This window comes from Brachycentrus maculatus, unplaced genomic scaffold, assembly GCF_059751285.1.
Source record: "Brachycentrus maculatus isolate JH-2025_06_01 unplaced genomic scaffold, ASM5975128v1 h1tg000091l, whole genome shotgun sequence".
NCBI lineage: Eukaryota > Metazoa > Arthropoda > Insecta > Trichoptera > Brachycentridae > Brachycentrus > Brachycentrus maculatus.
The window spans coordinates 1,552,740-1,580,729 of NW_028280845.1; the positions used below are offsets into that span (position 1 = coordinate 1,552,740).

Below are 27,990 nucleotides of genomic sequence, written 5' to 3' on the forward strand. Positions count from 1 at the left end.
GCGCTGTCTATTCAAAAGTTACTATCCACAGGCTGAAAAATTGCTTTATATACAGCTCAGACAGGGTCGATCAAGTCTGGAACGACGTATAAAATAAATTTTATTAATAATTGTATTTAAGGCCCAGTATTCGTTAATTCAAATTCAAACCCTTATCCGCACCCCAACGGTGCATAGGGCACTGCATTATATAAACACAGTGTTATCTTGATCGTTAACACACGAAGGAAAGGGGATCAGGTGACCCTCCGCTTCAGGTACCAATCTAGGGTAATATTGAATAAATATTTGAGTGAAAAAATCACTTATATTTATTTGACCCCCCCTGACAATCGAACCCAGGACCTCCAGAACGGTAGCCGAGTGTGCTGACCATTACACTACGGAGGCGGACAGTATTCGTTAAGTCGCAACATAATTTTATTGAATCTAGGTAATACTTTACGTACCGTAGAACGGGGCTACTTGAACTTTGATGTGTTACTTGAGCCCAGTACAAAAAAAATCAAATCTGTATTTGGTCTACAATAATGAACGTATTGTGACAATTAGTGTCACCTATCAGGGAAACAATGAATCATGTCGATACGTTCATTATTGTCGACCAAATACAGATCTGAATATTTTTTTGTACAGGGCTCATGTAACACATCAAAGTTCAAGTAGCCCCGTTCTACGGTACTACTTTGAATCATGAGTACTACTTTGAATGTAATTTTTTTATAAAATACAATATAACGTCCGATTTGGCTTGTAAAACATCCAATTTGATTTGTAAGACGTCCAATTTGAAGTGAAAAACCTGTATAGTTATCAAATATTGACAAGCCCTGTCAATCAGATATCATACAAATTTGATAAGAAAATTCAAGTGGCCAATTTCAAAAGAGTTTTCATGATAATGAAACGAGTCACGCGATTAAAGAATTATGTAGATCAATATAGGATAGTAATTTGTTTTTTTTCTTTGAAGCTTGCCTGCACTCAGACGGTGCATAGGGTACTGCATTGAATTGATCGCAAAATATATGAAGCAGATTGCTTGATATGAAGAGAAATAAATTTGATTGGATACAGATACTGTATGCGAAGGATCTAAGGGTGAGGGACGTTTCTCTTATACGGGAAAGGAATTGGAGGAGGAATATTAGATAGGAAAAATGGAAATAGCGGTACTGTCTCTTTGGGACCCGTTGACGGATTGATTACTCTCCTTCAATACTGATACATACATTCATTCCAACGCTCTTCGGTTTTGTCTGATGTGTTTCTGTGTTTTGGATCTTGTAGTTCTATGCACGTTTCCATAAGTAATGCATTTTCACATCTTTCATAACTATTCTTACTACCGTACCCGAATTATTATTATTTTTTTATTTAAAAAGGCAAAGTCGATGGTAATACCAGAAAAGGAAAAAGAAGTAAGTTATAGGTATCTTGATGTGAATGATCTATCGTTCCTCTTTATATGAAAGGAGATCGAAGTCTGAGCATCCCAGGGCTTGCAACTTGGCATTTGGCTGGTATAAGCGATCATTTTATACACTTAGTAACGTTCACCATTCTGCCCATCATTGAGCATCTTGGAAACCTGTATATTATATAGGCAATGGTCTCAGAACCTTCCACATGTCGGTACGAATTTCTCAATTTCTAAACTCCCCTCTTCCTTTGCCCTCCTTATTATCATATTTTGTGATTTATGTTTTTTTTTTAATTTATATGTTAATCTGTAATTTATGTTTTTTTTTAATGTTCAAGGACACGATTTGTTGCTTTAATGTTATTATAACCATATATTTATCACCCTATGCAATAATGCAATAATTGATGTATGACATAATTACAAACTTTTTTAATTCTAGGTATTCTTAAAATAATATATTTTTATTTCGTTGCAAAGTACTCTCAAATAGTTCATCTTTATGTACCTTCTATTTTTTTAAATCAATTCTTACCCTCTGTTTGCAAACAGCTATAAGTATATGGTATCAAACGTTTTGATCAATATATCACTAGTCTGTTATTGGTTGGTTGGAAGGTATTACTTTTTAGCAATAAGCCCGCCAATGTAGTTATTTATTTTCTGTATATGAAGTTTAAAAAAATTAAAAAATTCGATACGTTTGAAAATAAGCTTGATTATAGCGCCATCAGTTGAAATTGGTGAAGTATTAATTTAGCCTGTTACGTTTGAAAATACGAGTAGGAGAGATTTATTACGAATTAGTTTACGTATATTTTTTAGGAATTACGAGATTGAATTGGGATCAGGATAGTTGAGGCGCTGTTTAGAGCTGCCCAAGACAAGGACAATTATTCTCAAGTGATAGTCGATATCAGGGGGACCTCGGACACGAACAGAAGAAAGAATATATTTTTTGGAATACAGAGCCTGAAGTGATATATATTTTTTTAAATACCTCTTTTTTGACCAGTTGATAAATTTTGATTATCAATAAAATATTATTTATTATATCAGATACTAGATTATTCACCCTATGGATGAAGACGCATATCCTGGCTTCAAAACCCAAGGGTGGTTCCACTGCATCATCAAGTCGCTGTTCATATCGTCTGTTAGCAAAGTAGAGATTGCCGTGATGATTATAGGGGTTCACTAAGAAGATGAAAATTAGAGATTTCCGAAAATTTAATTCCTAATTTAGCAGGTATAAAGTTATTTTAAGATTTTAATTCATGTACTTGCTCGATATTGTTCCAAGAATTACCTAAGATAACATGGTCTGTTTTGCGTAATTTAAATTGTTTTGCCGAATTCGTATCTTATTTTATCTAGGTACATAATGATATAAGTAAGTTAGTATTTTCACAGCAGAGGAGTGCAAAAATATAAAATACCATAAATAAGTTAAATTAAATTAAAAATCACTTGGTAAACTACTACTATTTCTTAAAATCTATTGTGTCACATCGCTCACTCCTTTCAACAACGTCATATATAAAAAAAACTTGATTTTTCAGGAGATCGTTTTAAAGTTTAAAAATATTATAAAATAAATTAAAAATAAATATCAATCCACTTATTGAACTTTTTACTGTGCAACAGATCTTTTTAGGTAAAATCTGAATGTTTTTTTCTCCATTTGTAAAATATTTGCCATATTTAAAAAAATAATTAAACAATCCCTTTTATTAAAATTGCAAAATAACACTTTCTGCTCTGTAGCGGGTAAATATTAAGTTAAAAAATGCCGCTTTTGCTGGGATGTAGTACATTTTCTGGGCATTCCGAAAACATGCACAACTGAAAATTGTCGATTTTTGATATATGACGTTGAAAGGAGTGAGCGACATGTTTCCGCATCATTTGATGTGTGAAGCGAAGTCTTTATTTTAAGTTGTGTCCTTGGGACGTTGAAGGATGAAGGTAGGATGTGGGTAAGATAGGTTTCTTATTATGATTTATTTAATATTTTTATTGAATTATTCTTATGTTTTTTTACAGTGGGAACGTGGGTATTAGACGCAGGCTTTAGTCATTGTCATATGGGTTTATTATTATATTTATATTTTATAAATTTATATTGTTCTAAAATTACAGTAAGAATATACTTTTCTCATTAATATTTTTTAGGATTTCCTCTTTATTGTTTATTATACCTTTGTGATTGTTTTCTATTAAATGTAACCATTCAATAACATGAACTTTGATTTATTGTTTTAAAAAAACATGTTATATTTTGTATGTATTTTATATTAAACACAAAAAAACATTATTAACTTTGTCGTATGGTAATAAAACACTCTCCTCATCATTAATCGTTCACTTTGTGTAATACTACTTTTAACGTCTCTTGTTTAAAATTTTCTAAAGTCATACTAATGTATAGATTTCCACAGTCGCAGTATGTATATGTTTATATTATTTTATGATTTTATTTTTTTATTTAAATTATTTTTACTGCCAAATTCTGATTTGTACTACTCTGTCAGGGATTCTTTTGGTTATGTTATGTGACGTTTGAGATGTTATTTTATGTGATCTCCATCTATGCTGAGATGACAAAATATCATTATTACTTAATGGTATTTTCAGTTATCCATGGATCATGGAATTAAAACTTGTAAAGTGATCACTTAACCAGCCTATGACAGATCATAAGCCCTGTAAATACCCATACTTCCATATTCTTCTTCAACTATGTTGAGATGTAAAAATCTAAAAAAAAAAATAGAAAAAATCAGACACTGAATTATTTAGCCTACGGATGCTTTATCAATATTTTAGGTGTCTTTACTCGAGATGAAACATTTATATTTTTTTATATATGAAAGAAGATGTAGGTCTGAGCTGTATTTACGTTTATATTATATTCTTCTTCATATTTTTTGAGATGTCAAAAAATATATATGAAATGTTTTCATTAAAAACTAACCACTCCACGCCACTTCACATTGATCAAAATTCCTACTGATAAAGAGATTAATATTTATACGGGTATATTAACCAAAGCACCTTAGAAACGCGTTAAAAAGCATAATTGAACTACGCCTGTGCGTATTAAATTATATTGTAGTGCTCCCAACAATTCAAATGGAATTTAAACTTATCTTTCTATTTTTGGCGGTGGTGAGTGTGTCCTACGCTAACAACTTGGGGAACAAGAACATCATAGATGGTCCGGTGCAATGTCCCGAGGGGTTCAAGCCTGACGCCAATGGAGTCTGCCAGGAGATTTGGGGCCGGGGGCTGATCCCCGAGATCAAGAACATCATCACGGTGCCCCCTAGCTGTCCAGTCTGCCAAAAACCAGATGCCAATGGAAAATGCCGAGTCATCTTCGGGTGCGAAGCTCTTTTGAAACGACTTCAGCCGCTCCTGAGAGCCAACTAGTGCATGATCAGCATCAAAAATCAATTTGCTTGTTTTAAAGTGTTATTTTTCATTATTTATTGAAATTATTTCTTCTTCTTCGTTCACCTGACGTCGACTATCACTTGAGAGTCGTTGTCCTTATCTTGGGCAGCTCTTAACAGCGCCTCGACAGTTGTGATCATTGTTCGGTCTAGAATATTCCGGAGCCAGGAGATCTGCCTTCTGTCCACACCTCGTCGACCTTTTTTTGCCTATTATAAAACAATGTTTTCGAATGATTAAAGAAAACACTTCGTTTTTTACCACTTGAGTTTAATTATAGACTACATGTTTCAGAAGTTAAACTTCCATCATTCAGGTCTGTATAATAACTAAAATAAAAAATATAAAATTGTTCTAAAAATAAGGAGAGAGGAAAGTAAGGGGAAGGGGTTAGTCAAGGGACGGAGTTTGAAAACAAAGGAAAAATGGAAAGCAATGATGAAGAATTTTGAAACAATATATTATTTAATAAATTATTATTAGAATTCAGGTTTTTTCTGGATTTCTTAATTTTCAAGATAATTCATAATTTGGCCTTTATATGGAACAAGGTGTAATAATTTTAATTTATGAGAGTGAAATGAGTGATTAGTATCTATTATGTGTTTAATCACAGATACTAATCACTCATTTCACTCTCATAAATTAAAATTATTACACCTTGTTCCATATAAAAGCCAAATTATGAATTATCTTGAAAATTTAGAAATCCAAAAAAACCTGAATTCTAATAATAATTTATTAAATAATATATTGTTTCAAAATTCTTCATCATTGCTTTCCATTTTTCCTTTGTTTTCAAACTCCGTCCCTTGACTAACCCCTTCCCCTTACTTTCCCCTCTCCTTATTTTTAGAACAATTTTATATTTTATATTTTAGTTATTATACAGACCTGAATGATGGAAGTTTAACTTCTGAAACATGTAGTCTATAATTAAACTCAAGTGGTAAAAAACGAAGTGTTTTCTTTAATCATTGTAACATGTCTTACCACAAAGTTAATGCCGAAACAATAAATAAAATGTTTTTGAAATTTCATTTTGTGGTTATTTTTATGGCATTAATCACGTTTTCTGATCATTTAAAAAAAATTAACGTCATCTTCATTTTAAAAATCAAAATAATAATGTTTAAGAATCTAATTGAATTTTTTGGATGTTTTGATACTTTGTTGCATATTTTTAAAACTTTATAAAATAAACCAAAAACTTTTTTTACCACTTTTTTGGTACTTTCGACAAGCACCTAGTCATCTTCAGGGATAGATAAACTTAAAACGTAGAACTAGTAATATTTCTCAATTTTGAGTTTAGTACAAATCCATCCCTGAAGATGATAAAGTGCTTGCTGAAACCGGTTGGAAAAAAGTACAAAAATTTTAGTGTTTTATTTTATAAAGATATAATGATATATTCTGTCTACATTATTTAGTATATACTATGAATTATTTTTTAAATCTTTTTTTGGTATACTAAGCAAATTTCTAAATAAAATATTTTGTAAATATTATTTTTTTTTGAAATACATTAATCTGTTTAAAATAATAACAATCGTATTTTCTTTTTTGATAATTTATTTTGTTGTTCATTTTGATATTAAAATAGATATATTTACATACTTATCTCACATACCAATGATAATTTTTTATCTTATCATTCATAAGGTAGGTAGAAAAGGTAAGCCTGCATTGTTGAAAACGCAATCTGAATAAATTCATCATTTGTATTTACAGCTTATTTTTTTATCAAAACTCAGATGTGTTCTCAACATGTGACAGCGGAAACTCGATACAGGTTTTCCACTTAAATTGGACGTTTTTAAAACCAAATTAGACACATTACAAATCAAATAGAACGTTAAAAAATTATTAAACGTTTTACGCAACAAATTTACGACGTTATTTTGTATTTTATTTAAAACATGTATGTATTTTTTAAATATATTCATATAGTACTACATATTCTATCAGTATGAATACCTCCCCACATAGCTAATTCTTAAGACTAACAAGTGCGTTAGTCGTCCAGCTGGCAAGCCTAAGCGGCGCACTGTCATAGTCTGTGCGCGCGATGTGCACTGAAGTTTTCAGTCAATGTTTTCAATAGGACTTTGAATCATGAGCACTATTATAATTTTAATAGGTATGTATTTTGGAAAAATTCCAACATTAAAATAAAATACAATATAACGTCCAATTTGAAATGAAAAACCTCAATGACACATGCCATTTTGGTTTTCACTGTCAAACACTGTTTTATCGGTGGAACACTTTTTAAATTAAAATGTAACTTTGTTTTGAAATCACTGTAAATATTTTTTTATAACTTAATTATAATGTCTACCGGTTTTGAAGCTAAGATTTCTTTGTCAAGACTGATTAATACTAAAACACTATCTACATAACAAAATTCAAAATATTTTGATGGTTAGGCAAAGGAGCTTGGGTAGATCTCAAGTGACGATTTTTCTAAAAGTCTGTTATTAAATATGTTTCCAATCACTCATCATCCCTGATCCCTTTTGACTGTGACTGCCAATCAACACAAAAAAAAAACCATTTGATTTCTACTCAAGCTCCTTTGCCTAACCGTCAAAATATTTTGAATTTTGTTAGGTAGATAGTGTTTTAGTATTAATCAGTCTTGATAAAGAAGCTGTTAGCTTCGAAACCTTATTAAGTTATAATAAAATAGTTTTAAAACAAAATTACAATTCAATTCACTACTACAGTATGGCATTATTGCATGGGGAGGCTCATACAACAACATACTGAACTCAGTGAAAATAGTTCAGAAAACCATAATTAAAGTCATATTTAAAAAAAATATATATTTCCAACAAAATTATTATTTAAAAAATTTCAAGTCCCAAATATAGAATCCATTTATAAAAAAACCGCAGTTTTTCAAATACTAAAGGGTGACAACTATTTAAATTTAACAAAAAAATTATCATCGAGATTCTCAAACGATTTTTCTACTCCAAAATGCAACACCAAGCAATTTCAGCAAAACTTCAAATATTTGGCAATCAAACATTTCAATAAACTCCCTAAAGAAATAAAAAAATAGATGATATAAAAATCCTTAAGAAAAAAATTAAAGCTCTATACATTTAAATCTTTAAAAAATATATATAAAAAAAACTATTATATCTTTTATTATATAACATTAAACCACGAGTGTAAGTCCCTTTCCAAGCACAAGAGCACAGACTCTTATATGGAGAGGCACAGCGAATTGAAATATAAAAGTTCTCCATATGTATAAATGATTCAAATGTTATTATGTTATAAATAAAAATGTAAATATATTAAATGAATAATAAAAAAATAATAAAATGGAAAATCACAAAGTTAGTGCTTCAAGTATAAATTATATAAACTTTTTAAATAAATAAAATACTGGATTTAATTTCTTTGCAAACATTAAAATGAAAACATTTCATATCTGACTATGACGCGGAAATGATTTCTGCGCAAAACAAATTTTCCAAATAAGCGACGTCAGTAGCTACTAAGAAAATATTTATTTAATTTAACAAAATTGCCTAAAACATGCGGTGCAAACAATAACTCTATTATTAGACTACTTGATAAAAAAACGTTTCATTTAAGTAAAAGTGATATTGAATGTTTTCAAAAGAAAAGTGTAAATACTCGTATGTAAATTAAGTAAAGCGGAAATCTGTACGCATTTTAAAACGTCATAAATTTTTCACACATGTGTTATCAATAATCTTTGAAAATCTATAACGTAGGCATGTTTAAAGAATTACATATACTTAAAACAAATTCCAGAAGATTTTAGGGATACGAATATGAAGAATATGTCAATCTCGAACATGATATAAAATTAGGGAAAAAAATCAGACAGCAGAATTGTACTTTTGGAATTGGTGGCTTTTGGAAAACTCAATCATGTCCTTAACAATCAGGATATTCCCATGCATCCTCCCTGTGCTTACGTTGTGGTCTGGAAACAATAGGGTATTATCACTCGGGAGGAATATCTAATTTAACATACTCAACCTATAAAGAATTATATATGTAAGACTCGTTTTGTGTTTATAACATCCGATATAATCAATTTTTTCATTCAATATTTTCTTTTGCAAAAGTCGCCTTCGTAAAAACGTTGTTCTCGTAAGTTGGTAGCGAATGACGTCGCAGAAACGAATTCACACTACTACTATTACAGCTCTATAGAGCAGATACATAAAGGGATACGCCCATAACACACCCGATGACGTAAAATTTGATGACGTATAGCGGTGTCCGTTTTTTGTTTTATTTAAATATCTAAAGTTTAAACCTTCATATCTCCCTTACTTCTGTACAGATTTCAATAAGGATGTTACCGATAGTCTTGTGATTTATCATATTAATTTATTAGCCAATAATAACACATCATGAGAATGATCCCTTACCTTGAGAGTGCAGGGACCATACATAAATTGAGATGTCCACAGCGGTCTGTGGAGAAACGACTTCTAGGCATAGGTCTAGATAAAAACAGGGAAAAAGAGGTATATGTTAGGTTTTGTTTGATGTATTTCTGTGTTTTGAATCTTCTAGTTCTATAAACCTTTTCGTAAAGTATGTTCCGCCTCGGTTGTGTAATGGTTAGCACGCTCGGCTACGGTACTGGAGGTCCCGGGTTCGTTTCGCAGAGGGGGGGGGGTCAAATAAATATACGTGATTTTTTAGCTCTAATATTTGAAAAAAAGACTGGTCCTGAGGCGGAGGGCTGATCACCCTTCATGTGTTAACCAACGACCAAGATAACACTGCGTTTATATGATGCAGTGCCCTATGCACCATCGGTGTGCGAATAAGGGTTTAAAGAAGAATATTAATTGTGATTTATGTGCTTTACTGTGAGATGCTTTCTTGTGATATTTGAGAATAATTAATATAAGAAAATAATAAGTAAGTAATTTAATATAAAAGCGATTTTATTATTATTGCGACTATTTTTTATGTGTAGGTTTGCAATTATAATGAATATTTTTTTGTGTAATGAGTATATGGTATATCTACTGAAATAAAAATGAATGTCAGTGTCATGATTCTAGAAAATTACTTCCTGTCTATTATTTGAAATGCATATCAAAACACCACCTCTCCACACCGTGTCATACACGTTACGTACCTACAGTATGTACATTCTATATGATAACATCTATCCGACGTAAAACAGAATTACCATACGTTCCGGTCGACCCATCCGATTGTTTGAGCAAACGCATCTCAAACGCATCTCAAACGCATCTCAAACGCATCTCAAACACATATCAAACGCATCGCAAACGCAACACAATTTCAAAAATCTTAGGTTACGTTTTGAATGTGTTGAATTTTAAGCTCATTTTTATGATTCTAATACAAATCTCTTTTGGTCAAAAGAAATTTTATTATTGTGCAATAAAGTACAACCTGCTTTCACTATCCATCTCTATGGTTTTACCAATTTTACCGTCCGGCACTTCAGTTAGCGTGATAAAACGATGATTGGCTTGGATTGGCTTGTGCTTTTGTCCTTCGTATCTTTCTTCAGATCTGTGCTCTTGATCGGTACGTTGCGCGTTAATTCGATCACGCTAAACTGTCGTAGTCGCTTTTATTTTTCAAAACCTTTCCAAAATCATTTTGTTAATTGCATTTCATTAAAAATGTTCATATACTTTTATAAATAAGATTAAAAAATGTTTCCTCGGCACAGGAAAACTCAGTGAGGGCACGTTATTGTAATTCGTAATTCGTGTGATTCGTGATTCGAGATTCGAGATTCGTGATTCGTGATTTGTGATTCGTGATTAGTGAATCGTGAATCGTGATTCGTGATTCGTGATTTGTGATTTGTGATTTGTAATTTATAATTTGTGATTAGTAATTTGCGATTTGTAATTTGTGATTTGTAATTTGTAATTTGTTATTTACAATTAGTAAATTGTTATTTGTAGTTACGTAGATGATGAAAAATAAAAAAATCAATCAAATTTTGCTTCGCTAATGTAGGGTCGGTTTTTCGTGCCAGATCCTGAAATGTGTCGGAAGCTCTCAATATATTTAATCACCACGTCCTAGATACACGTAAGTAAATACTCCTTGCCACGTTACAGAGAAATGTCCTCTAGCGGTATTGTTAGCAAAATGTCAGACCATTGATCCATCATAATTATTTTTACAAAGAAATGTATAACTTTCATCGGTATTTTTAAAGCACTATTTTTACAACGAAATATAAGACTTTCATAGTTCCGCAAGCACTATTTTTACAGAGAAATATAAGACTTTCATAGTTCCACAAGCACTATTTTTACAGAGAAATATAAGACTTTCATAGTTCCACAAGCACTATTTCTACAGAGAAATATAGGACTTTCATAGTTCCACAAGCACTATTTTTATAGAGAAATATAAGACTTTCATAGTTCCACAAGCACTATTTCTACAGAGAAATATAGGACTTTCATAGTTCCACAAGCACTATTTTTACAGAGAAATATAAGACTTTCATAGTTCCACAAGCACTATTTTTACAGAGAAATATAAGACTTTCATAGTTCCACAAGCACTATTTCTACAGAGAAATATAGGACTTTCATAGTTCCACAAGCACTATTTTTACAGAGAAATATAAGACTTTCATAGTTCCACAAGCACTATTTCTACAGAGAAATATAGGACTTTCATAGTTCCACAAGCACTATTTTTATAGAGAAATATAAGACTTTCATAGTTCCACAAGCACTATTTTTACAGGGAAATATAAGACTTTCATAGTTCCACAACCACTATTTTTACAATGAAATATAAGACTTTCATAGTTCCACAAGCATTATTTTTAAAAAGAAATTCAAGGGTTTCAGCGGTATTTTTACAGCATTCTTTTTACAAAAGAATTTATGACTTTCATCGATCCACTAGTATTATTTTTTACGGAGAAATGTAAGGGTGATAACTGACCGGAGCATTTCGTCGTAACGTAACGTCGTAACATCGCTTGCGGCGAGCATGTTACGTTACGACGTTACGGCATCGCTGACTGACCGCGATCAGTGCTCGTTGAGAGATTTTTGATAAAATGTATAGAGCTGCCCAAAATATGAACTCTCAAATGATATTCGACTAGAGGGGAACTGACATGATACACAAAGAAGAAAGAAGAACAAAATGTATTGCTAAAGATCAAGCCAAGATCATTTGCTAAGTAGTATTCACGTCTTGTTTAATAACAACGGAAGATACCCATTATCAAGAGTAATTAATTAACTGTGATGTCAGATAACAGTCGAGTGGTTTTATTGATTGATAAGAGGTATTTGGGACAGCTAGGAACTCGAACACAAATATATTCTAGTTGTACCTAATGTGTGTCTAGTCGTCAACAATGAAAGTAAGCACAACAATCTCCAAATGAATATGTTTGTGGTATTAAACATACCGACGGCCCCTACGTAAAGTATTCTATCTACAAAATTGTTACTTTACAGGAGAGAACTAAGAAGATTTTTTCAACATTAATTAACGGTTTTATCTGATATTCTAAACTAGTATTATACATTCAAAACCACGATAAAATATTTTTTTAAATCGTTTTAAAACTTTATGCTTTGTCAAAATTAAGTAGTTAGCGTTTTAGGAGTTCAGTTCATGTCGAAAATTCGATGTAGATAGCGTCTTATACGCCTGAAAACTAGGCGTAATTTATTTTGTATATATTTTTTTTGTTTATTCATATTAATAGATAACAGTCAGTTGATAATAAACACCAAATATCTCAAAATTGGCAAAAATGTAGAACACTTTACGTAGGGCACGTCAATATAGTATTATAATAAATACTGCCAGTGACTACATATGCGTTAGAGACTATGGCTCTTACAAAAAGAAATGCAGAGAAGCTTAAATGCACACAGCGATCCATGGAAAGATCCTTGCTTGGTTTAAGCCTGAGAGATAAAACAAGAAATGAAGAAATCAGGAACAGAACCAAAAAAAGAGGATATCATGGATCGCGTGCGTGCACGTCTGAAGTGGCAATGGGCGGGACATATTGCAAGACAGGACACCACAAAAAACCCCAAAATTTTTGAGATGGAGACCTTGGGAGAATAAAAGAGGCGTCGGAAGACCTCAAAAAAGATGGTCCAGCGACATAGCTGCTGTGGGGGGTAGAAATTAGCTGCAAACAGCAACCAACAGAAGGAAATGGAAGTATGCGGAAGAGGCCTTTATCCAGCAGTAGAGAACAGAAGGCTAGAGATTCTTCTCTAGAGGAGGAAAATCATAAATGGAAGCAAGCACAGCAATCTCCAAATTAATATATTCGTGGTATTATACTTTACAGTCGCCGTAGTGGTTGGGTAGACGCTTGAATTCGTATCTGGCATCAGGGATACTGCACAAATGAAATTTAATACATAACTTAAAATGGACCAATCAAGCTAAGGCAGCAGCAGGCACCTTGGTGGTTGGAGCGCTACGTGCAGCGCAGTCAAGGGATCACTGGAGAAGAGTCATTGCTTCCACAAGGGTCACAACCCTCAGTAATGAGGAATAAGGCGGAGAGAAGAACTTTAAATGTCGTTTTTTTTTTCATTATAATGGAGCTGAACTTGAGGAAAGTACCTGGTTAGTCTTAGGTTAAGTTGTAATAGACGACGTTAGTCTGCATTTGATAATATAGTTGGCAGTGATAGGATACAACGATCACTAGCATACGTGTCTCTTCCGATGATGATCTTATATTATAAATCAAGATTGACGTGTTATTTTGGATAAGTAGGTGGATATGAGTGTCAACATCGGCTGAACTATTGCTCTTCTTAATGGTCTAATATAGGGCAGGAGTAGTCAGATAGCAGCTCGCGAACCGCATGCGGTTCTTAAATCTTCGGCTTTACATATAAAACAATGAATTAAATAAAACATAAGACACAATATCCAAATCCTTAAGTGTGTTCAAATTCTTGTTCTCAAATCTGGGTATCTCCACTTACGAGTTATTTTACATTTTGACATATCAACGTAGAATATAGCAGTCCGGGTATTTACAGGGCTTACGACCTGTCATACGCTGGTTGAATCACTTGGTCAAATTATAAGCGCCATAAAAAATTTAAAATCACGTTTTCAGGCGTCTTCCAGTACGTAAAATAATTCGGTAAGAATCTTGCATACATTCAAAAGGGTCTCCGTAAATAAAGCTAACTCGAATCAACCGTAGATACTGCCCGTGAACTCGCCCGTGATGCGACGTAGTGTGGTTGTCAATTATGGTTAGAATGGTGAATGTTACACGCGTATTAAGTGATCACTTAAACCAGGCCGTAAACCCTGTAAATATCAGGACATCCATATTCTTCTTTATCTTATGCTGAGATGACTATACAAATAATTATCATAAGTCAAAAAAGATAAATTTAATGTTGAAAAAGCTTTTCACTTATATTTATTTGAAATAAATAGAAAATGAGTGAAACCCCTGCTACGATGTGTCGCTGTATGACGTACCACATATCTATCATGTATGTAGGTACCAGTATCCATCCATACATATCATGTAATGTAGCATAAGTGACTAAACGTGTCAATCAATTTAATAGTAAGCTAGGTGCACGAGTATTTCGTCAGTATTTACGCAGTTCATATTTCTTGGAAATCGATCATGGGCTCCGTACCCTATACGCCGTTATCTCCGTACTTCCCCAAGTTTAGATCTGGGACGTGATTGGCGTTGAAAATAAATAAAACTGCCGTTTTGAAAAGAATTCGCAAGTTCGGTTACCGGAATGCAATTAGACGTTGACCGCTCAAGTCGTAATCTGTAGTCGTTAAACAAAACTTATTTGACTTGTTCGAACCGAGGCGAAGGTAAATAAACTTGAAAACAAGTTATTCAGTAGAGCGAAACTACAGACGAGAGGGAGGCGAGTGGTTTACTCGACGCGCGGAGAGCGGGCGGTCGGCCCCAGTCGCTCGCTTCTCGTACCTTCCGCACGTTCCGTAACCAGAGTCGCTAACGAGACAATTGCCGCAGTGGCCCTATTATTCCATTAATCATATTTGTGTCGAACCGTGCGTGACTCGCGAGTCGCGGCGGTCAGTAGAGCGCGAGTGATGAAGTCGTTCAGTGTGCTGATAGTGCTCCTGGCAGCGTGCCTGCTGCTGGTGGAAGTCGAGCCCCGCAAGACGCGCGGGGGCGGCTCCCGGGGCGGCAGCAAGGGCTCCCGCGGCTCCAGCAGGCGGCAGCCGCAGCCGCAGCAGCCCGCCAACTCGGCGCAGAGCCTGAGCCACACGGGGCTGTCGAGCCTCAGCTACGCGGGCTACAACAGCCCTCCCGCCAAGAAACCGCAGCCCTCCGCCCCGCAGCCGGCCAAGAAGCCGGACCAGCCCGTCGGATGGAACGTCAACAAGGACACGGCCGTCAAGAAGGAAGTGGCCGGATCTCAGAACGCCGCACAGAGCCAGCCGGCCTACCCGTCCAGTGGGGGGCTGTCGGGCTCCAACGCGGCCCCTGGCTCCGCCGGCCACGCGTATCCGGCGAGCAACGGCTTATCGGGAACGGGGGCCGCAGCCGGAGGGGCGCACTCCTATCCCGCTGGCGGGGGCGCTTCGGGCGCTACGGGCCAACACGCCTACCCCGCTGGTAACGCGGCTTCGGGACAACATTCCTATCCTTCGAGCGGAGGGGTTTCCGGGGCCGCCGGACAACAGCACGGCTATCCCGCGAGTAACGGACTTTCGGGATCCGGACCCTCGCAGGTGCGTCCTCAAACTAACGCCGGGCAACCTCCGGCGTACAGTCCTTATTCACCTGGAGGAAACGCCAACGCCTATCCTGGAAACAACCCGGGTTATCCGGGATATAACAATAACCAGCAAGGAGGAGGTTATCACAATCAAGGACCTCCGCCGCCCTACAGTCCCCAGGGATATGGTGGCGCACCAGGGTACGGCGGCGCGCCCGGGTACGGCGGTTACGGCGGTGCCCCCGGAGGATATGGCGGGATCCCGGGCTACGGCGGCATGTCCCACGGAGGGTACGGTGGATTCGGAGGATTCGGAGGCGGTAACAATTTCGGCGGATACTATGGTAAACCTAAATCGAGTTTCTTGAGTGGCAATAAATTCGGGCTGATTCTAGCCGGTCTAGCCGTGTGGAACCTCGCCAGGTCGGGTCACAGTACGAATCATTACCACTACCACAACAAGGATAATCCCAACTCTAAAGTGGATCCCGCCCACCCCGAAGAAGTCGACCCTATTTTGAAAGACCTCGTCAACTGTACTTTGACCATGACGAGTGCGAATGACAGCGATGTTGTGCTGATTCCGTGCATAATCGCTTCGTCGTTCTCCCCTGATGCCAAGTTATCCGGTGGATCCGCCGCTCCCGTGTTCACCCCGGACAGCGCCAGTCCTCTGAACTGCACGATAGGCGTTCTGACTAAAAACGGGACGGAGTTCAAGACCAACATACCCTGCGAGTCTCTTTCTAGCTTAGCCCCCAAGAACATGACCGTGGATGGGCCAGTAAATGGGACGATGTCTAATGATCCTGACCCACCGCTGGAGGTCATTCCCTTGAGCACTCCATCGACAACGACGGTCGTGAATCCGGACCTTACGTCGACAACTGGGGCGATTGCCGGAGAGTCTACGTCATCCACAACGGCCCATCCTTTGGATCAAACATCCTCTACGACTCAAAATCCATCGGAGGTCCCTTCGTCCACAGCGGTGGCTGATGGCACCATCAAACCGGAATAAACAAATTTGTTTAAATTATACAGCATATCATCCTTCCCGCATGTATACGTGATGTTTTACTAACACTCGTATATAAATAACCTTTACACGCTCTCAATAATGATTTCGAAATGCTACAGAGCAGCTATTGTGAATTTTAAATCCGAGTAATGTGAACACTTTTTTGTCACTTTTTGCAGCAATATTGACCATTTCCGTTTTCTTGTTGGTGCAAGTGAAAGTCTTATTGAGTGAGAATGAAGTTTCTAAAATTAGTGTCAGTCAAATAAGTAATGAATCACGGAGTAATAACAGTCAAAGTGTTCACTGACCATTCGCCTTTATCTTTTATTTCTCTTTTGTACGTCGATTAATCTCAGCCTCCGAATCTCCTTTCATATGCTAATGTTGTTATTGTATTATAATATATTTATATAGAATAAATTTTTGTTATTTGTAATAACTTTTTAATAACGTTTTTTTATTATTATGTTTATAAATATTGAATAAACTGGATTTCAATATAATTTTGGTGATATATTCTCAGAACTGTTAAGTTTATAACATACGTCACGAAATTTATTCGTGTTTTTTCTTTAAAAAAATATTATTTTACGATTAATGTATACAATGAATACATTATACCGGGTATAATGCATTTTCCAAGTAAAAAGACCATGACACACGACAGATTATAAGTACCTACCTACCATATTTTATTTATACTACAGGGTGCGTCAGCGAAGTGTGCATTGATTTAAAAAGTACCTACACAATCCGTCATGTATCCTAGGTGTTCAAAAATGATTTTTTAAACAAAAAAGAAATCAAGGAAAACCATATTTATCAACGTCTGTTCACAAAAAAAGGCACGGTGAAAAATTCTTTTTTAATCATTGCTTTTTTGCAATATAACTGTCAGACGAAGTTATATCGTTTCAATTACGTCATTTAACAAGGAGCGATTATCACTTATGCTTTTAAGCTTGCAGTCTTAAAAAAATACTAACAAAAACATTCCGTTACTTTTTTGCACACCTATATATTTTTTTAAATATAAATATATTCTGGTAAATCATTCAACTCTTCAGGTCATTTCAGCTAACTGAAATTTAAAAAAAACTTTTACTGTAGCTAATTGAGACTAAGATAAAAAATAAATAAATATTTTTCACTATAAATTGAAACATCCTCATGCATATACCATATTTATACCAGAAGCTTTTGTTATTTTCTGCACGTTTTAATTTGAAAACGGTATAATTGCGAACATATATGTGAGTTTTTACGCAGTTTTTTCTCGAAAAAACCTCGAATTAATTTTCTTTAATCAGTGCACACAAACCGCAATACACCCTGTACAATATCGTAAGAATAATATAACTTTTCTATGGACGTTAGCAGAATTTCAAGGTTTTATTGTTTCATGACATAGAAAAATCATTGAGTTCACTTGACGCATATTGTTTTATTACTGCGATACCTTGATCTGAAATATGTATGAATAATTAGATTATTTGGAAAATCTTACAATCAATAAAGTTCATGTTTTTATGCAACCGCGATTGTCATTAAAATTTAATAACGGTCTTTAAAAATATATAATAATAATAATAAATCCCTTACCGCACCCCAATGGTGCATAGGGCACTGCTTCATATAAACGCAGTGTTATCTCGATCGATTACACATGAAGGAAAGGTGATCAGCCCTCCACTTCAGGTACCAGTCCAGTGTAATATTGAATAAATATTAGAGTGAAAAAATCACTTATATTTATTAAACCCCCCTGGGAATCGAACCCGGGACCTCCAGAACGGTAGGCGAGCATGCTGACCATTACACTACGGAGGCGGACAAATATATATTAATTTAAATTTAATAATGTCGATAAACTACAAAAGCACCATTTAGGTGGTAAGGTTTGATGTTAAGAATTCGTATTTAAATATTTTTATAATTTAAGTTTAACTTGGTAAATTCCACTTTATGAAAAAGTGGTATTTTCCAAGAAAAACTTAAATTTAAAACGGATATAAAAATATATATTAGCATAAAATGACTGCCAAATCAATTAATGAAATAAATATTTTTTTCCTAAACGAGTATCATATGAAAAATCAATTAACGTCAAAGATTTAAAAAAAAACATATTTTATACTTTTAAATTTGTATATCACTTTATTTAAATATTCCAATTTATTGCTATTACGTTCATACTAATGGGAAGAATGAACTATTGTATTTAGAACCTGTCATACTCGTCATTTGAAAATGTGGATTTTTTTCATATTTATTTTTTGTTTATTTTTTTTAATGTTTTTATTTACATATGCTTTTCAGCTCAGTCACTTACATATTCAAATGATATTATTTAACTAGGTAAATATTATGACATTGTGTCAAATTGATCGATCAGTAATATAGGTACCTACGTGTTTCAATTTAAAACGATGTCATGGTAAATTTGGGTAACCTTGTTTTATTAATTATTTTTCTATTATTATTGTAGACATTATATTAGTATTCTTTTATTATTAATTTTACCCAAATAAGTATATAATATTTTTCAATTTGTTTGCAAGAAAATGACGGGCTCAGAGATGTTTTTTGATGAAAACTGTAATTTATATAGTTAGAAATAACGGATAAATCCGATTGTTAATTAAAAGGATTTTTATATTTCTAACTAACTAGCTAACCATCACGCCGCTTCCCCGCAGGGATAGGCAGAGAGAATAGAAGGCCACACCACTCTGTCACGTTCATGCATCTCGACTCCTAACCTGACCACTTTCAAGTATTAAGTTTTTCTCGGTCTTCCTCTGCTCCTTTTTCCAATTACATTCGCCTTACAATTTTTTTTACCGTTCTTTCCTCACTCATTCGTTCTACATGCCCAAACCATCTCAACATACTTTTTTTAATATGATCGATAATGCTTGTCTCAGCTTTGCATTTCTTCCTTATTTCACTATTCGAACATCTATCATACATCGTTTTGTCGCACATTCTTCTGAGAGATCGCATTTCGACTGCATTCAGTCTACTTTCATCCTTCTTTTGCCAACTCCATGCTTCACTTCCATACATTAGGGTCGGAACCAGGACCAGAATATTTTTATATTTCCCTTTGTATTATATTTATATGAATCTAAAATAGAAATGATTTCATTTAAATTTTTTGAAAAAAATAAAACACATTATTTAAGTAACTGGGGGCATAAAACACCATTTATGGTTTTCTTCATTTACATGTAAAGTTTAAATTTTCAATTTAGTACCAAATAAGTTAAATCCAGAGTGGAAGAAACCCGCTTCTGTCAGCTTCCCGCTTCCCATTTGAAAACGTCAACGCGGTAAAAGTAACATTATGGCAACATAGGTTGCAACTTTTGCGATGATTATTTCGGGTGAGAAACACAGTGAGTCACACTCGATGACGTCAAGAAATTTTTGTTATTAAAAGTAACTAACTTAGTTTTAATAACAAAAGTTTCTGATGATGACTCACCCGAGTGTTTCTCACCCAAAATAATCATCGCAAAAGTTGCAGCCCATGTTGCCATAATGTTATGTGCTATTAAATATGTACCTATTTAAAAGTTTAATCCTCCATATCTTCCCTGTTTCTTGACATATTTTAAAAGGAAAAGTACCAATTGTCTTGTGATTTTTCAAATTGATTTATTAACGCCTATTAATATAAACGCCTATTCTAATATAAATTATAACATTCATTCATAATAATAACTAAGATATGGTAGTATTTATAAAATAGTAAAAAGTTAAAATAGTAAGGCTAAAATTTGAGCTGATATTATATAAATGGGCTTTAATTTGTATTGTAAATATGTACCATATTGAATAAATATTTTTTACCACAAAATTTAGATTTTTTATACCCTAATCCTCCTGGAAAAATCCTGTATATATTATAGTTGAAAGAAATAGGTACCTACAATAATAGTGGTTGGGTAGATAGGCACACAAATTAAAACATCCACAATATGAAATTGAGTTTTATTATATTTATAAGAATTCAGAATTGAAACACAGAGCAGCAAAAAAGATAATATTTGTGGTTTCGGATAATGATAGAGGATCGACTCACGGCGCCCCTCTTTACTTTCTATGGCGCACCAGGGCGCCGCGGCGCACACTTTGGGAACCCCTGCCCTAATCATTAAATTTGTTACACAAATCTGAGTTTCTCTATTAAGGAGTCATTTAGGAAGTCTTGAATTCATGTATGTTGAAATTAAAAAAATATGTATATTTATTTAAATTTATTTTATTTGTATTTAATCAGAACCTAAAATGTGATGATGTCAAAAGTCTGCGTAATCGGAGGGCATGTATGACTAGATGAATGGATGTGAAGAAGGCGAGGAGTGTATGTCAGGACAGAAGTGTGTGGTGTTCCATCCTTTCTGCTTACCCCTGCGGGGAAATGGCGTGATGGTAGTAGTAGTAGTAGTATTTTTTATAACTTTTTAAACATCTACACATCTAAATTTTCGACGTATGTTTTTTTTTATTTTTTATTTTAATTATAAAAAAAAAAAAATATTATATAATAAAATGTATTAAAAATATCAAGCCACGTATTGAACTTTTTACTGTGCAACAGATCTTTTTAAGTAAAACCTGACAGTTTTTCTCCATTTGAAAAATATTTAGGATATTATTATTATTTAGGATTAATTAAACAATACCTTTTCTTCAAAATGCAAAAACAACACTTTCTGCTCTGTAGCGGGTAAATATTATGTTAAAAATATGCCGCTTTTGTTGGGATAAAGTACATTTTCTGGGCATTCCGAAAACATGCACTGATTTTTATATGACGTTGTTGAAAGGAGTGAGCGAATTGTATAACAAGTTATATATAATTTATACAAAACAACACATACGAAAACATACATACATACGAAACGATGAAATCTCCTATTCAGGAAACTACAATGTCGGTGTACCGCAAAGTACCATACATACGCCTTGAATAATAAGTAATTGTTTCTGTACGCAAGGAATAATAATGATGGGATTAATCGAATGATTTAATTTGAAAATCTTATCACAACGTAGGATAGAGTCTTGGTTCCAACCCTAATGTACGGAAGTGAAGCATGAAGTAGGTAAAAGAAGGATGATAGTAGTCTGAATGGAGTCGAAATGAGATATTGCTCACTCCTTTCAAGAAAGTCATAAATCAAAAATCGTCAATTTTCAGTTGTGTATGTTTTCGGAATGCTCAGAAAATGTACTATATCCCAGCAAAAGAGGCATATTTCTAACTTAATATTTACCCGCTACAGGGCAGAAAATGTTGTTTTTGCATTTTGAAGAAAAAGTACATATTGTTTAATTTTTTTAAAAATAAACTTATATTTTTCAAATGGAGAAAAAACCTTCAGGTTTTACCTAAAAAGATCTGTTGCACAGTAAAAAGTTCAATAAGTGGGTTCATATTTATTTTTAATACATTGTATTATATTTTTAAACTTTAAAAACGTTCTCCTGAAAATTAAGTTTTTTTATTTATGACGTTCTTGAAAGGAGTGAGCGAATTATCTCAGACAAACGTGGTAAGATTAATAATAGTGGGGTTAATCGATTGATTTTAAGAGAAAATCCTCCACGAGATAGGATGGAGTACTGGTTTCAATCCTAATGTATGGAGTTGGCAAAGTTGATAGTAGACTGAATGGAGTCGAAATGAGATCTCTCAAACGAGTGTGCGACAAAACGATGTACAATAGATGTTCAAACGGTGATATAAGGAAAGAAGGCATGGCTGAGATAAGCATTGGCGATAAATTAAAAAAGATATGTTGAGATAGTTTGGGTACGTAAAACAAATGAGTGAAGAAAGGACAGTAGAACAAATTTATGAGGCGAATGATGTTGGTAATAGAAGCAGAGGAAAACTGAGAATAACTTGGCATTAAAAATAGACTAGTGATGTTGGTCAAAACGTTTTATAATTAAAACTGTTTGCAATCATAGGGTAGATACTTAAATATAAAAAAAAACATAAATTAAAAATTGATGATTATAAGGAAGGCAAAGGAAAAAGGGAGTTTAGGGAAGAAGGTAGAGGGAAAAACTAAGGGATCAGGTTTGATGGACAGTTAGGATTCTAATGATAGACAGTAATGTCTCGTAATCGTTTTTTTATTTTATATAAGTATGCGATTATTTTTTTGTGTTATTGTGAGGTTATATATTGACTTCGTTGGCCCGCTCGTTTGGCTGTCCTTGAGATAGCTTGTACTATAGATTTACCGACGTAATTAATACTTTATATTGTACAGGTACTAGTAGAAAAGTATATAGGTATAACTTTGTTATATACATACATAACTGAATGAGTGTATTACCATAATAATTGTTATAAACAGAGCACCTGAAATAATAATTCATATTCAATCAAAACAATGTTGTGTTGATAATATCGGATACACTAACACCAAAATGCGTCTAAAACCATTGTCTAAATAAGGCCTAGCCAACCCAAATTGCACCCCGGGCCGCATCGATGACTTCAATTTTCCTAAAGGGCAGCATACAGACAGTAATTAAAAAAAAATACATCTTATTTCGATTTTTTTGTAAGTATTATATATATATATATATATATATATATATATATATATATATATATATATATATATATATATATATATATATATATATATATATATATATATATATATATATATATAATTTTAATGCAAAATTATTTATATTATACATATATTCAATATAATTAATTTATTACATAAATCTTTGTGGTTTCTTAAATTATTATAAAATATTACATAGTACGATAAAATTTTATCTCGGTCTTTGCAAAAACCATTTCCTGTACATACGAGCAAAGTAATAAAAATAAATTAAATAGTAATTATTTAAAAAAAAAATTAATCTTACTGCAATCAGTGCAATCTGAATTTAAAAAATATTAATATAAAAAATAACAGTTTCATCATCATCTTCTAAAGGCAGCGCCTTGTAGTGTCAGCCACTTGTCTCTGTCAGTCGCAACATAATATAAATATAAAAAATAACAGTTTAATGTATCGATAATCGTTAAGTTATTACTGATTCTAGTTTATTTTACAAATGTGATAAAAGATTAATTTTTAACCTAACAAAAAATGGTCGAAACCTACCCTAACCTAACCTTACCTAACCTAACCAACCTTATCTATTTTTTTTTTCAAATTAATTTTAATTTCATGAAGTTTTCTGTTTACCTTAAAAAAACTTACTTATTTCAAACGTCGTAATTTGAGTAGTTTAGTTGTCAATCATGGGTAGATTGTGTTAATATAATATTAAAAAGTATATGCCATAAAGTGATCACTTAACCTAACCTTACCTTACCTAACCTTACCTAACTAAACTAACACATTTTTTCAATTTCATGAAGGTTCTACTATTTTAAAAAGAAACTTACTTTTTTTAACCAACGAACTACACGCAGTAGATTTTTTCGATTGAAGTATACATATAACATCCGAAATATGAGTAGTGTGGTTGTCAATCATGGGTTGAATGGTAGATATCATACAGTTTACTATAAAGTAACCACTTGAACTAGCCAATGACAGAACGCGAGCCCTGGAAATGCCCAAACATCCATACTCTTCTTCATCCATGTTCAGGTAGCAATATTAAAAAAAACAATCGATTTTAAGAATTAGTGGTATTTACTAAGGAAATTTTTAATTAAAAATGGATAGGTTTTACAACAAAGTGACTGCCGAATCAATTAAAGAAATAAAATAAAAACTTTCTCCTTAAATTTTAACTTACAATAAAGCCACTTGTGTACTACACGGAATTTCACCGTCCGGTAGTCCGGTTTTGAAAAATTAAAGCGACTACGACATTTAGCGTGATCGAATTTACGCGCAACGTGTTCACGCACCGATCAAGAGCACCGATCCGAAGAAAGATGGACAAAAGCACAAGCCATTCATCGTTTTAAAACGCTGACTGACGTGCCGGACGGTAAAATTCCGTGTGATTCCGTGTAGTGCACAAACGCCCCATGGTTTAACGAGTGGTTTTAAAATACTAAAATCATTCGAAATAAAAGTCTAGAAGTAATGTTAAAGTTATGTACATTACGTTGTTAGTATATGGTAGCATCGATGTCCTGATATTAGCAGGTAAATATTTAGTAATACGTAAAAAATTGTCTCTCCGGAGTAAAATGCTTTTTTTTAACAATTGAAAAAAATTTACTTTAAATATTTTCTAAGTTTGGCAAATAATTTCGAAAAATCACAAGAAAACCCATACAGTCTGCGAAATGTCTGCACGCCACTGCGGCTTTTACACTTTTTATCTTACATTATTATATCCGATTATGACGCCAAACATGGTTCATGGTAACGAGACGTCAAGAGGTCAGTCGATTGCAGGAATCTCTATCTATCGGACATCTTAGTGTTGAATGAAAAAAATATATATTGGCAACGTTGTTTCAAATTGAACACAGTTCTGTTGGCTGTCAGCCTCCTAAGATGAAGAGAATCGTGGTGACGTTGTGCATTTTTTTGTGCGTGGCTTATAATAATGCTGATCCCGGAAGATCTAGCGGTGGAGGATCTCGCGGAGGGGGCTCCCGAGGAGGGTCTCACTCCTCCCATTCCTGGTCCTGGAGCAGACCTTCGTCCTCCATCTCCAAGCCATCGTACTCGGCATCCAAGCCATCGTATTCCCCGAGCTACAGCAGCAGCCACAGCAAACCAAAACCCTCCGCTCCGGAGATGCCCTCGCACTTTTCATCGAGCAACCACCAGCCCATAGGGTGGAACACGAATATTGGAAAGCCTTCGTATCCTTCAGGCAGTGGCATGTCTGGTACGATTCACTCCACAAACATCGGAACTGTCGGGTCAGGAGTAAATGCTCGTCCTCAAGGTCCACCGTGGACTTCTCACCCGTCGTACCCTGCCAGTAGTGGACTCTCGGGTGGCTCTTCGCATTTGCCATCCTCTTCGGGGTCTCACACGTATCCGGCGAGCAACGGTGTTTCGGGGAATTTAAATCAGAAGCACGTAGGTACTGTGGGGTCGGGACTGAGTGGCGGCGTGGGTTATCCCCAAGGACCGGGTTCTCACGCTTATCCTTCGAGTAGTGGGCTCTCCGGATCTGGAGGTGGATACAAACCGTATGTACCGAGCGGCGGCTATCATCCACCCAGCAATGTGCCATCGTATCCCGCGAGCGGAGGACTATCAGGGTCGGGGGTAGGACACGCGCCCATTGGAAATACAAACGTGAGACCCAGTAATAATGCTCCTTTGTATAACGGATACAACCCTTCTTCTAACAATGGATACATTCCACCCGTTCATCCTCCGTCATATAGCGTTCATCATCCTAGCCCGCCATCTTATAGCGGATACCATCCGAGCCCTCCAGCTTACAGCGGTTACCAGCCGAGTCCTCCAGCTTACAGCGGTTACCACCCGAGTCCTCCAGCTTACAGCGGTTACCACCCGAGTCCTCCAGCTTACAGCGGTTACCACCCGAGCCCTCCGGCTTACGGAGGATACCATCCGAGCCCACCTCTATACAATGCATATAATCCACCAATGTTTTCAAGCGGATACAGCCCCACATACATATCTCATTCTGGATCAAATTCTGGATCAAATCTGAACAACTTACTGACTGGATTGGCGGTTTGGAATTTGGCAAGATCGTCATCGCATCATCATTCGTATTATGATTCTCACTACCCTTCCAGTTCACGTACAGAAACGCATCATTATCATCATTATGACAACCGCCAACCTACGCAGAATACTCAAAACCAAAATTCAACTGGCGTTCCCGTAAATGCGAATGAGCTTTCTAACTGCACTTTCACACTATTGACCAGTAACGGAAAGGACGTAGTCAGAATTCCTTGTGAAATTGCGACATCGTTTGCCCCAAATGCCAACGTCACTAACACAACACAACCGAAAACCCAAGATTCAAAAGAAAATTGCATTGTCACTGTTTTGAGAAAGGGAATCGCGGAAGAAACAAAAATACCGTGTGATTTTTTGAATAACATGTTTGCGGAAGCAACCAAGCCACTTCCGGGGAAATTAAACTGCACCTCTTCAAATCCTATGGACATATACGACCCCAAAGTTCCTCCTTGCAGAATGGCGGCAAATGAGACAGAAAACGAAGACTTATTCAAAGTCATTCCTCTTGGACAACTCACACCATCTGTGGATCCACCGAGCAATACGGAATCGTTAAAAGTAATAAATCCCCTGTCAATAAGCACATCGTCTCCTTCATCTCTCGACACAACTGTTTCATCTTTGAAATTGAATCCATCTGAATCCTATATAAGTTCAACTGTTGCTGCGATATTGAACTCGACAGTTTTACCGCGAGAAGATTCGTCTACGACCGTCCCTTGAATATTTCGCCAGTGCTTGATATAAAATAATTTTTAATATATAATATAAAAATAGAAACGCTTGGATTGAAATGATGAATTACAACTAAATTAGATTATTACGAAAAGCCATAAACTGCAACATTTTGAAACAATAGAAATTCATAAAAATATAAATAACAATAAACCCATAATTAACAATATGACAATGACTAAAGCTTCCCCCCTATTGTCTATGTACTGATAAAAAAATCAAAATAAAAAATAAAATAAAAATTAAATAAATAAATAAAAATACGAAACAGCTCCTACCCCCTCTTCAACCTTCAACGTCTCAAGGAACCAACTCAAATTTAGAATTAGCGTCACATACGGTGTTTGAAAATAATGCGGAATGCATAGAAACACGTGTCACAGTAGATTTTAATTAATAGTGGTATTTACTAAGTAAAACATTAATTATAAATAAGATTTGTGCTAGATTTATAAAACGTATTAATAAACTTAAGTATGTAGAAGATGTGTTTATTAATATTTACGAGAAATTATCTTCTGCATAGGGTAAAGACTCCGATTATTGTCATTTCAAACGTATTGGCTCAGTCAAAAGTGATTTACAACTACACCATTCTTCATACAAATGTAATTTATTTTTTAGTGTATAAATAAGTACAATTCTTAGTTTATTTTATGTTTTATTATTTTTAAAGGATGAAATTTTAGACATTTTGGATTGTAATAATTGACAAACTTAAATTTAAACACTTTTATTTCATATTATTTTTTGACATTTCATCAAAGATGAAGAAGAATATGTAAGTCTGGGCATTTACGGGGCTTACGACCGTCATAGGCTGGTTTAAGTGATCACTTTACACACGTGTAACATTCACCAATTCTACCCATTATTGACAACCAC

The 27,990-nt window shown here is 34.6% G+C and overlaps 2 protein-coding genes across 2 annotated transcripts; both read left to right on the forward strand.

Annotated features, from left to right (window-relative positions):
* The first annotated feature begins 4,483 nt into the window (after positions 1-4,483).
* Positions 4,484-6,431, forward strand: LOC148310584 (uncharacterized). The gene is made up of 2 exons (XM_088258232.1): positions 4,484-5,106; positions 5,845-6,431. Exon 1 carries the CDS (start codon positions 4,559-4,561, stop codon positions 4,856-4,858), a length of 300 nt encoding a protein of 99 aa, XP_088114358.1. The 5' UTR covers positions 4,484-4,558; the 3' UTR covers positions 4,859-5,106; positions 5,845-6,431.
* Positions 6,432-14,411: 7,980 nt separating this feature from the next.
* Positions 14,412-27,347, forward strand: LOC148310585 (uncharacterized). Its single transcript, XM_088258127.1, has 2 exons — positions 14,412-16,660; positions 25,126-27,347. Exons 1-2 carry the CDS (start codon positions 15,011-15,013, stop codon positions 27,091-27,093), a joined length of 3,618 nt encoding a protein of 1,205 aa, XP_088114253.1. The 5' UTR covers positions 14,412-15,010; the 3' UTR covers positions 27,094-27,347.
* The last annotated feature ends 643 nt before the right edge of the window (positions 27,348-27,990 follow it).

Excerpts from the sequence above, each read along its gene's own strand:
- LOC148310584 (XM_088258232.1), top strand. The coding sequence starts at position 4,559 with ATGGAATTTAAACTTATCTTTCTATTTTTGGCGGTGGTGAGTGTGTCC.
- LOC148310585 (XM_088258127.1), top strand. The coding sequence starts at position 15,011 with ATGAAGTCGTTCAGTGTGCTGATAGTGCTCCTGGCAGCGTGCCTGCTG. Across the intron at positions 16,661-25,125 it reads ATGGCACCATCAAACCGGAA|TATATATTGGCAACGTTGTT; the intron begins TAAACAAATTTG and ends GAATGAAAAAAA.